The 12,874-nt window shown below is 29.7% G+C and overlaps 1 protein-coding gene across 1 annotated transcript; it reads right to left on the minus strand.

Annotated features, from left to right (window-relative positions):
- Positions 1 to 7,315: 7,315 nt before the first annotated feature.
- LOC131608811 (la-related protein 1C-like) lies at positions 7,316 to 10,770 on the minus strand. Its single transcript, XM_058880367.1, has 6 exons — positions 10,288 to 10,770; positions 9,473 to 9,983; positions 9,244 to 9,400; positions 9,039 to 9,129; positions 8,847 to 8,918; positions 7,316 to 8,721 (listed from the first exon to the last, which is right to left on the minus strand). Exons 1-6 carry the CDS (start codon positions 10,657 to 10,659, stop codon positions 8,554 to 8,556), a joined length of 1,371 nt encoding a protein of 456 aa, XP_058736350.1. The 5' UTR covers positions 10,660 to 10,770; the 3' UTR covers positions 7,316 to 8,553.
- Positions 10,771 to 12,874: the final 2,104 nt, after the last annotated feature.

The following is a 12,874-nucleotide window of genomic DNA, read 5'->3' on the forward strand; positions in this document are numbered from 1 at the left end:
TACGGCTGTAGAGAAGAGTTTGAGGGAAAGATTTGATTTGAGGGGATCGAGAAATAGCTCTAAGAGGCTTGATGTTACAAACTGTTTGATGACATGTCTACTACCGAATTTCTCACACCAAAACCCTGCTCATCCAAAGTGAAACATCCTAAGAAATAATGATCAGTATGTTATGGCTTTGTATTCTTGAATGTGTTTACATATATTTTGCTCTATAATTGTTACACAGGTAGTATCATAACAATACAACAAGATTACTTTTACACATGATTAACAGAAACGCTCATACATTATTTTACATACAATTAGATTTAATTCTTTAATATGACACTTTTATTTCTCTTAGGTATAAACCATTAAAACATAAAAAAACCTTTTTCAAAATCTATTTCTTTGAAATAACGTGACACAATTTTAGTAACTCTTTAAAACATCCTCACATCTAACTCTAGCTTATGAGATATGAAATTTACTACAAAGTCACTTCTCAAATATACATTGCACTATATCTTAAAAAAAATAATACATTGCACTATACTTTTGTATTTTCATAATTATTTATAAACTTCGGTTAGAACAATTTCTCTGTTTTTCATTAAAACGTCCACTTTACTTTTTAAGACAGTTTCATCCCACTTTCTTATTACTTTAACATTATATTCGCATATCAAATCACTATATCTATTGCATTAGGACAAATAAGTGACAATACGCGGTCCAAATTTATACTCGTGGGACGCACGGGTAACCAAACCAAAATTCGTGTGAATGCACATGTAATACACCAGTACCATGTGAAATTATGTTTTTATTGATTTTCAATTAATTTTAATTTTAAATATTTATTTGTCTCATTTATTAAACTTTACCAATCTTTTTATTATTACAAATCTATTAATTTTAAAATAATTTTTTTTTCTATTTTTTAGAATTGTTTTTCTTTTCTCTTAACGATAGAAGTTTTTAAAAAGGTATACAATTTTCTTTCCGTCTATATTTTTTATTTTTTCCAATTATATTTTGATTTTTTTAATTTGTTTGAATTTTCATGACAAACTGGTGACATATCCGTGGTCCACACCAGTACCCGTGCGTTGCGAACACACGGGTAATCAGGTCAAAACCAATGTGAACCCACAGGTAACATACCAGTACTGTATGAACGTACGGGTAACCAGATAAAAATCTGTGTGAACAATATAACTTTTGATCTATAAATAAACCATTTTCTATAAATAAATACTACTTTTGAACTTTTTTTTTATCAATTTAATAGTTTTGTTTAAACATAATAACTTCTATATTTCAATTTCATATAAAAAAATTCGACTTTTTTACTTAATACTAAATGTATCTGATAAACCCGGTCCAACCCATACCAAAACCCGTGCAGACGCACGGGTAACATACCAGTAACGCGTGAATGCACGGGTAACACATCCCTAATGTGTTAACGCACGGGTAATCATACCAAAATCCATGTGAACGCACAGGTAACATACCAGTAACGCGTGAACGCACGGGTAACACACCTGTAACATGTGAACGCACGAGTGATCATACTAAAATCCATGTGAACGTATGGGAACACACCCAGTAACGTGTGAACGCACAGGTAACAAACTAATAATGTGTGAATGCATGGATAATGTATTACTTTTTAGAAAATCTTTTATATCATTCTCTTTTTGCACTTTTATGTAAAATTATTTTTTTATTGATTTCAACTAATTCTGATTTTGGATATTTATTTCTCTAATTTATTAAACTTCATAAACTATTTTATTATTACAACTCTATCAACCCTACAAAAATAATTTTTTCCTTTTTTTCACAATTGTTGTTTAATAGTTTTTAAGAACAATAGTTGATACATTATTTTCTTATTAATATTTGATACATTATTTTCTTATTAATATTATACCATATTCTATAAATAAAAATTATTTTTAAATTATTTTTTGTCAATTTAATATTTTTGTTTAAATATTAAAACTTCTATATTTTAATTTGATATAAAAAACTTATCTGATAAACCCGGTCCAACCCACACCAAAACTCGTGCGGACGCACGGGTTTCCCACTAGTTTATTTTATAATCGTTATTTAACATGTATCTAAAAATATTAATTTCTATATTTATTATAATCATTACTTAACACGTATCTAAAACTCAAAAAATATAAAGTTGAAGATCAAAATTTTAGTTTTTAAATGAGAGAACTAAAAATTAAAAATCATCAAACTCCTGGGGATTACAAATGTATTTAAGCTTAAAAAAGTGTGATATGACCTAGGTTTGTGTAGGTTTAGTCATAAAGCTTTATTAGTTGACATGATTTATTCTCATTCCTAATCACTTGCATAAAATAATTTAAAAGTTGATAATATAATTATGACCATCTAAAACATAAGAATTAAATAAATTTTATTATTTAAATTCTTTGATCCACAAGCAAGTTTCTCAAACTTCTCCATCAATATTATCGTTTGATGTTGTCTTCTCTTCAAACTAAACAATATAATATTTAAACACATAAATTAAATAATTAAATGGCACGATACACTTATCATATTAAAATAAAATAAATTATAACACCCTTCTCATATTTAAAATAAATAAGCACAAAAAATTTTAAGATCATAATCATATATTAAATGGTTTAATACTTAATAATAATAATTTTTATTATTATTATTATTATTATTATTATTATTATTTATTAAAAATCAAACTCTTATTAGCATGAGCATTGGTCATTCAAATATTGAAAAACTTGTTACTGTTACTGTAATTAAAGGAGGCGGGATTGTTATAGCATAACCATCAACCAACATATTATAACAAACTCGACATTTAAAAAATTATGGAAAAATTATGGAGATAAACTGTAAACAACAATTCAATGTTCACATATATTTCGCTACTTGAATAGTCATTTAAATATCATTATTTGTTATGGCATCATTGAGCATTAAACAAAAACAAAAGCCAAGTTAAATAAAAAACAGGGTGTTTGTAGTATAGATTGATCTGGTTTTAACAAAACAAAATTATTTAAAGTAATATATAAACCAAAAAAATAATACATAATATATTAAAAAATAAAATTATAAAATGAGTACAATTTAAAACAAATAAATAATTTAAACTAATAAATGATAGTATAAAAAATAAATATTAATAAATAATAAATTAATATAATATATCATGCTAATAAAAAATAAATATGTATTAAATATATGCATGCAGTTTGATTTCATTTAGATTAGGGGTGGCAAAATGGGCCGTGATCCGCCGGGTCAGCCCGCACATCCGCCAAAAAATGGCGGGTTGGGTTGGGATTTGGGGTCCGCCGGTCGCCGAAATCCGCCCCGCCAAAACCCGCCGTCCGCCTTAGTCTGCCCGCCAAAGTCTGCCGCCTGCCAAAGTCCGCTGCTCCTCCAAAACTCACTCTTTTTAGTTAATTCTAATATTTCCACTACTTGATGGTTTATTTTACACATTCATTTGTAAATATATGTAATATATTTTAAAGTAAAAGTTATTAAAAAGTTGCTTTTATAAAAAATTGTTTTAAAAAAAAGTGAAAAATTTAATTAAAAGCTAAAAAAACTATTAATCTATTAAAAAAATAAAAAATATATAAATAAATATAGGCGGGCAAGCCCGCCGCTCGCCAACCCGCCATCTTGGCGGGACGGACATGATTTTTATGCCCATTTCAGTTGGCGGGCATGCCCGCCCCGCTTGTTTTTTGGCGGGCTTTAGGCGGGGCGGGCGGCCAGTTTTGCCACCCCTAATTTAGATCGGTTTGAAAAATTTATTCAAAATTTGATTTGACCTGAGATGTTTTCATAGAAGGACATATGAGTATATCCAATGTAAATTAGATAATTTGGTTTGAAACCTGTTTATCGACGAGATCAGGAAAATGACTACAATATGTTTTCCTAACTAATACGACTCACAATGTAAATTAGATAACTTGGATAAACATGACACCAACTTTTGTAGTTTGGGAAGATCTGGATGACTTAACTGAGCATGGATAATGAGTGAAGAATTTGCGACTGCGGAGAAAGTGATGTCGAAAGAGTGTATGAGTGATCAAGTTGAGTTGCATTCACATGGCGCGGAGATCTGCCATGCAGCTTTCAACATTAGTCAAAAGCATGTCCAAGCCGGTTACAATAGTCACCCTTGGGATGAGGTTTGGAGTTGTATGAACTCCTCGAATGTTATTATGATTGTTGTCGATGGATGTAAGAGCACCAGTACCACCTGGTGCATGGGCAGCAAAAGATGGAGGGGAGACCGGTCCAAAAGCATGATGTGTAGCCAAGTGCAACAATTGTTCACTAACTTCATCATAGTTAGGAATAGTAGAGCCTGATAAAACCAGGTCACACACATAATCGAGTTATGGTGGTAGTCTGATAAGTGACATGACCATGAAATACTTACTTCGTTGTTCAACATGAGTTGTTGCATATATTGTGAAGGGTATTAGGATTCTGAAATTTGCTTTCAAGGCATCAAGCTTACTCATATATGCTTGCATATCCACATTCCCTAATTTCATAGAGTTGAGTTGGAGGATGACACTGTATAGACTATGATATTCGTTGGAGAAGTTTTTCTTGGCCTTTTCCTAAACCTCATAGAAGGTGGAGAAGGCTTGGTAATACACTTGGAGATTAGGTGCTATAGAAAAAACATAACACAATGTACATAGATGCATCAATTTTCTTCCATTTGGCGAGTTTGGCAGCGAGAACATCATCCACTTTTGTGGTTAGGTTATCTTCAAATTCTTGATTGCAAACCACATATTGACCGAACTAGCCCATATGTTATAATTGGATGTCCCGGATAATTTTTCACACTGGATAAGTGAAACTTTGGTAAACGAGACTGAATCAGTGTCTTCCATGGTTGAAAAAACAAAAATCGGAGTGAAATCGGGGTTGTTTGAATTGAAGCATGGTTTCATGTAATTCGAAAATAAAGATCGAGGCTGAATTTGGAAGTAGTACAGGGCGGCGACTGGGGCGATAAAAACCACGCCTGACGCGTGGTGCTAGCAACGGTGCGTGAGTCACATGCGCGGAGGTTGTGACGGCGTGTGAGGAGGCTTTTGGCGATAATTTTTTTTGGGTTGGGCCAGATCGGGGCAGACGATTTTGTTTGCGGTGGTTAGGACTATTAAAAAAAAGTGTGAACAAAACCGAACTGAATTGAATTTAAAATAACTGAATCGTTATGTTTGGTTACTGAACCGAAAACAGTATTTTACTAACGGTTTTAGATCCAAACCGAATTGCATTTAACCAAACATAAACTAAAACGAAACAATTATTTATGCTCTTGTAGCTAAATTTGCTTTTGTGAACCAGTATGCTCTTAAAGGATTATTTGGGCTAGCATATGTGCTGTTTAATGAAATTTAGCATTGATTTGACATATTTTCAACACTTGGGACCTGGAATATCAATTATCTTTTTTCTCTATTTAATGAAATCTATTGGAGAAAAAAAGAAAAATATCAAAAGTAAAAGCACCCAAAACATTAGGACTTTTAAAAAAGTAGTCAAGCTAAACATAATTAAAGTTAAAATTACCGAATTGTTATATTTAGTTAGTGAACTGAATTATATTACACAAACACTTCTAAAACCGAACCAAATGACAAATGAACCAATTGAAACCGAAGCAAATCATAACTAAAAATGAAAAATAATGAGACTGAGTTTTAAATTTTTTATTAAAAAAATTCAAAAAAGTATAACAGTTTAGTTCTTTAATAAAATGTTCAATATGAGAAAAATGTCTTCTAAAAGTTTGGTACAGTTCGAAATTCTGAATCGGTATACCAAATCAATAACTTTAGTTCAGTTTGGTTTTGAATATATTGAATCGATTTGGTTCGATTCTGGTGACCATTTACTGTGGTTTTGATCGGTTCATTTTTCTAACAAAATTGTACTATGAACAACCCTAACAGTGGTTGTGTGCTCGAAAGTTGCTGAAATTAGTGGCAGTAGGCGGTGGAGACCGGAGGGTTACGAAAACTTGATGCCAGAGTAATTCACGACAGTGAGTGGAAGAAAAACTAGAGTCGGGACACAGTTTACAGAAAAAATTTCTCATTGAAAGACGGTGGGTCTACCGAATAAAGCATAATGAAGGATTGCTTCTCACTAGACTAAGAATACCATGTTGAGATGAGAGAGACTAAGAGACATCTAAATTAAGGAACTTCATAATACACTCTATGGATTACTATGGTACCTCGTGAAATTTCAAAAATACCTTCAGATTCTGAAAATGCATCTCTAAACGCACCTCAAATACACACAATTCATTTGTTTTAGAGACACACCCTAATTTTATGACCAAATTTATTTCAAAAATACATTTTCAAAATGTTTCCGAAAAAACATTTCCGAAACCTACTACAATAACAAATATGTGTTAGTGCATTCCAGCCTATGTAGTTGGTTTGTTTTGTTGTTGGGTATGGTACCTAGCTTACTACTATTTAGTGTGATATCTTATTGATGTATCTGCATGTCTCATGCTAGAACCCTTTTTATTTATAATTCATTCTGCCTTTTAAAAAGAAAACTAGATGTATAGTGATAGTATTTGACTAATAAAAAGTTCAGATGGAGTCCAGAAATTATGGAAAAATAATAATAATATAAGTTGACGTATGAATGTGCTAGTTGGTCATGTATATATATATATATATATATATATATATATATATATATATATATATATATATATATATATATATATATATATATAGTATGGAGAAAAATGAAGATTATTATTATTATTAGATATATAAAAAATGAGCTTCAAAACGACCATTTAGTAGCTTTAAGAAATACATTTAGGAGACATTTCGAAAATGTATTTTCGAAAAAATTTAATCATAAAATTGGGATGGTTCAAAGACGAATAATTTATGGGTATAAAGTGCGTTCGAAAATGCATTTTCAAAAATGAAAAAGCATTTTCATTCGATTCTTTCCACCTCATAGTGTGGGCCAAAAAATTCCCTTAAATTAAACCGTGCGTTTTAAATAGCACTACAAAGACTAGAGTTCTATAAGATTCTTTCTACCTCATAGTGTGGGCCAAAAATTTCCCTTAAATTAAACCGTGCCTTTTAAATAGCACTACAAAGACTGTATTATATATAAATATTACAGCTATTTATATGATATATAATCAAATGATATATAATCAAATGTGATATATTCTATATACAAATATTCAAATATCAACAAATGCAATGAATGCATGGTTTAAAATTGTGTGATCAAGTGAACAAATTGATAGGCATATACTAATAGATATGAAGCAGTTAAGATTGCTCGCTTGATCCTCACAATTTAGACCATATATCCATTTTGTAATAGTGCTTCATAAAATAGGCATTAACTATAGGATGGAACAAAACTACAAGATGCTCCATTAGGAAGCACATAACTATAAAGATGGAACAAAAAAAGAATGGATTAAACTAATTACATCAACAGTAAAATATGTAAAACAGGAGTTAAGTTCAAGTTCCATTCAGTTTCAGAAGTCTAATGGACAAAAGTACATATATGAACTATGAAGTCATTCAAATATGATGTGCTCATTATATAAAGCAGTTGCAGGACAAGCTCCGTCTGCAGAAATCCCATTCCATCTTTCTCCTTCATTTAATGAACCAGTAGATACATCAAACTAATTCAACTCCGCACCCATTAGAATCTCACATAAAACTCCGGAGCTGGTGAGAAGATGGCCCCAAAGATAAAGCAGCTGAGGGGAGAGGAACCTTGCACCGCGTACAAATACCAGTCATGCTACTAGCTCCATAACATGCGCATTTTCTGGTGTGCCTGTTTTCACCGATTGGCCTTTTTCTTTTGTAACAACTGACTTCAATAAACTTTTAGTCCATATGATTCACAATTTTTGTCCCCGGAATTTTAAATCTTTACCCATAGTCCCCTAATTTTAAAAATTTCTGAAAATTTTTAACAATGTAATTTTGACATGTTAAGTTGAACAATAAGCTAACAAATCATTAGTTGATGTGATAATGCAGATTTTTTGAAAATTTTTCTATATGCTAAAATCAGTTCAAAAATATAAAGGAAAAAACAAAGTCAGAAGAAGCATTAGAGTAAGGAAAAGAAGAAAAAAAAATATTTTTACTAGGTTCTCTTATTTTTAATTTTTCTATTAAATAAAATAATACTTCAATGATATGAAAAATAAAATAAGATTAAAAACTGGATGACTATATTTTCAAGTTTAAAAACAGGGGACTAGAACTGTGTGAATCAGTGAAAATAATCGGACCAAAAGTGTAAATAGGGGAAAATACCTTCTCTCCGTTTCTCAATCACATATTTACCTCTTGAGAAATCATGTCCCACCTTGTTGTATGAAATAATTCAGAACATGTTAGATCCCGCTTCCTGCCTCCCTCCAAAGAATATCCTCCATCAGTGGTTTTAAGGAGCATCTGCACCCGTCTAATTTTGTGCAGATGCTGAGTGATCTAGGTTTTCAGTTGTTTCCAGATCAATATTTTGGACTCTATTTGCTAGCTCTCCAACCGCTTCAGAGCCTGTAACATTTTCAGATGGAGTAGAAGGCGTGATCCATTTCCACCAACCATGTCGCCTCCTTATTTTGCCACCCTATAAATAAAGAGTAACAAATTAAAAACAAAAGAAATTGAAAAAACTAATATAAACCCCGTCACAAACAAAAAGTATCCCGATAAAATGTTTTTCCTTTCAAATTTTTAAAACTAGAAAAATACCTGCATTTCAACCACAGATGAATTCCGAACAGCATCAAATACAATCTGAATATTGTCAGTCAAAAGCGCGACCTAATAGACAAAAAACACATTGTTATATAGTGAACAATGCTACAACCCACATTACCATTGATATGACCCATCTGAAAGAATTAATTTAGAAAAACAATTAAATAACCTCAAACAACTTACTAGTTTGAAGCCTGCTATTAAGTTTAAAGGAACCCAGCCCTGTTCGTCCATTATTCCTTTCAAGTAAACATCTTTGATTAAATTCTGATCACTGCAAAAGACAAATTGTGGCAAAAGGGTAACTTTCTAAAACAGTTAAAAATCATAATAAAACAATAAAATGAATATTGATGCAGACCAATGTATAGCATTTGTATAAAATTACCTGAAGTAGTAGTCAATTTGGTTGACAATCTTAGTATACAATTTGGGATCAAAAGGTTGATAAGTCATTGCATTAGGTGGTATCGATGGCACAAACGGAACAACTCCTAACGGCTCCATGGGCATAGATGGTCTATATACTACTTGAGGCGGTGGTTCTGCAAATGCAATTAATCATCAAGGCATGTACATAATATATCAAATACCATCTTAATGTAAAGACATCATACCCTGATATCCATATGAGCCGCCAAAAGGCCATACTGGTTGTGGTGGTGGTGGAACATAATATGGAGCAGTATTAGCAGGCGGTGGAGGCCTTACAAACGGTGGAACAAATCTTGGAGACCTATAATTGGCGTTAAAATTTCTTTGGTGAGCATTCCAGTCCGGATTTCCACGGACTTGGTCACGCCTGTTCCCATAGTTTTGATGATGAAAACCATCTCCACGTCCACGTTGATGCTGACCACCACTACGGTACCTGAATGAATTTCGGTGATGTGGTTGATCATTAGGCACAAATCCAGTCCTCGGTGGATAAAAATTTGGACCAGGGTTATGGTTGTGAGAACCTGGTGGGACAGCAATGGAACCTTGAGGCGGGTGGCCTCCATTGGAAGTCACGTTCGGATTCAGATGCCTATAAGGCCTCGGATGAATTGGCATTGGAGGTCTATGGTTCATGCTTGCAGTATCCCTATCTCGGTCACGTGGAAAGGGGAGCATGGTTCCAGTACCCTAAAATCAACACTCAAACATTTCAACAATTTCAGAAATAAAAACAGAAACGAAACATATATAGTAACAGTGAAAATGCAGATAAACTTGATCTCCAGTAACAACCTCAAATATTTTTCACTAAGATAATAATATAGAAAAAAACATAAACAAAACAAACTCAGAAACGCAGCAAATACAACAAACCCTAACAGGATAAATTAAATAATTACTAAAAATTAAACATACTAAAACTGAATTACTGAAAAAATAAGCAAGATTTTTTACGTAAAATATAATACTAAATTTGGAGAGAAAAAAATACCTGCAATTGAGGCAAGGTTGATGCACCCAAGGAAGTTTCCCCCACTTCTTGTGATGGCGGCGGTGGTGATTTCGCCGGAGCTTTGGCGGATTCAGATAAGGCAGGCCATGATTCAGCATCCATGACCGAGGAAGAAGCAGCATTGGAGGGTTTGTTCCAAACAATCCTCTGGCCAATATTGGCATTGTTTTCACCGGAATCATTGTCGATGTTTTCCACCGCCGGAGTGACGGAGGGAGTGTCAACGACAACGATGGCGGAAGGAGGCGGAGAAGGGGAGGAATGAGGTGCAGCGGAGGCGACAATCTGGCTCCACGGTTGAGACGGTGGAGAAACAGAAGCGGCGACGGAAGAGGGAGCATTCATAGCCATTGGATTCGGAATCGGAGTGCTTAGAAATCAATCTCAACCTAAGTGAAATTAGGATTCAGGGTTTGATCTACGTAATAAAAGAATTTAATTTCTGATTAATGAATTTATATGTTAAGCGTTTTATTGTTTCCAAAACACATTTTTTTTAATAATACCGTTGAGAATATAACGGGTTCGATTAAATCGGAACGATTCAGTTCTTTAAAAAAAATTTAATTGGAACGAGTCAACCTATTTTTAAAAATAAATTTGAATAAAATTTTAAAATTGATGGGAATAATGGGCTTGTTTTTTTTAAAAAAAATTGAGTTTATTTGTAAATATTATCTTTGAATTACATATTTTAATTTCTATTTAAAATTAAAACTGATTTACCCTGATTTCGTAATTAAATTTTATTTGTATATATTAAATAATTTAAGGTTTAATATATATTTCTTAATTATATATTAGTTATGAAAACCGTGTTGAGTTTTTAATAAAAGTTAATAATGCATCTCAAAGTATTATAATTTTATAGTACAGAAAATTAAATTTGAATTATTTAAATTTATTAAAATATTAATATTAATTTTAAAAATAATTATTTATTACTATAATATTTTTTGAAAATAATTTATTCTAAAATTAAGTTGGTTCTTTTATTAAAAAATATCAATCATAATATATGTAAAATAATTATAGTATTAGTATTTTTTTTTTAACCAATGAAAACTTTATTCATATAATCTAAAAACTCAAAATACAAATGTGATAGTGATCTAGAGCCAAATGAACGCAATAGTAGAATAAAGCTTTTGCAAATTTACCACTAAACCATGTAAATTTTGTTGAAAGTAATTGCAAAGGAGTTCCATATATTATAAGTTGCTTACATTTTAAAAAGTTAATTAAAATAAAAACGTTGAGTATAAAAACTAATTTTATTTAATAATTATATAAATGTAATATTTATAATTTATATAAACATTTTTTTAATAATTTTCATAAACATTTTTATTCAGTTTTTTTAATTTATATAAACGTTTTTTTAATAATTTTATTTAAATGTTTTTTAATAATTTTTTTACTTAACGTTTTTTTTATAACTATATAAATGTAATATTTATAATTTATATAAACATTTTTTTAATAATTTTTATAAACATTTTTATTCACTTTTTTTAATTTATATAAACGTTTTTTTAATAATTTTATTTAAATGTTTTTTTGATAATTTTTTTACTTAACGTTTTTTTATAATTATATAAATGTATTATTTAATAATTTATATAAACATTTTTTTAATAATTTTCATAAACATTTTTATTCAGTTTTTTTAATTTATATAAACATTTTTTTAATAATTTTATTTAAATGTTTTTTTAATTAACGTTTTTTTATAATTATATAAATGTATTATTTAATAATTTATATAAACATTTTTTTAATAATTTTCATAAAAAAATTTATTCAGTTTTTTTAATTTATATAAACGTTTTTTTAATAATTTTATTAAATATGTTTTTTTTAATAATTTTTTTAATTAACTTTTTTTTTAATAATTTTATTTAGTTTTTTAATTAAGTTTTTAAATATTTGTTAGGAATTTGCTCAGTTTTTTTAATCATTGCATTATCTATATATAATTATTGCTCAATCTTTTAAATCATTGCATTATCTAAATAAAATTATTAATAAAAATGTTTATATAAATTAAAAAACTGTAATAATATAAAAAACGTTAAAATATTTAAAATACATTTATATAATTATACAATTATAAAATATTTAAAAATACATTTAAAATACATTTAAAATACATTTATATAATTATTAAAAAAAACGTTAATTAAAATACATTTAAATATTTTCTAAAAAAAAAAACATTAATTAAAATACATTTAAATATTTTATAAAAAAACGTTAATTAAAATACATTTAAATATTTTATAAAAAAAACGTTAATTAAAATATATTTAAATATTTTATAAAAAAACGTTAATTAAAATACATTTAAATAATTTATAATTATATAATTATTAAATAATACATTTATACAGCTATTAAAATATTATTACAGTTTTAATTTATATATTATTGAAAATGAATTGAATGTTAATATATAGAACTCCTATGCAATTATAAACAACTAAACATGCATGGTTTGGTGGTAAGCTTACAGCAATGGATCCTTAGTAACCTAGGTTCGGATCTTAGGATCTTAGGTTCTAAC

Source organism: Vicia villosa, linkage group LG1 (assembly GCF_029867415.1).
Source record: "Vicia villosa cultivar HV-30 ecotype Madison, WI linkage group LG1, Vvil1.0, whole genome shotgun sequence".
NCBI classification, from domain to species: Eukaryota; Viridiplantae; Streptophyta; class Magnoliopsida; order Fabales; family Fabaceae; genus Vicia; species Vicia villosa.

What these genes read in the sequence shown, in the direction of transcription:
- LOC131608811 (XM_058880367.1), bottom strand. Translation starts at nt 10,659, where the DNA reads ATGGCTATGAATGCTCCCTCTTCCGTCGCCGCTTCTGTTTCTCCACCG. An exon ending in TAATAGCAGGCTTCAAACTA is followed by an intron (nt 8,919 to 9,038) that starts GTAAGTTGTTTG and finishes TTTGTCTATTAG; the next exon opens with GTCGCGCTTTTGACTGACAA. An exon ending in CATCTGTGGTTGAAATGCAG is followed by an intron (nt 8,722 to 8,846) that starts GTATTTTTCTAG and finishes CTTTATTTATAG; the next exon opens with GGTGGCAAAATAAGGAGGCG.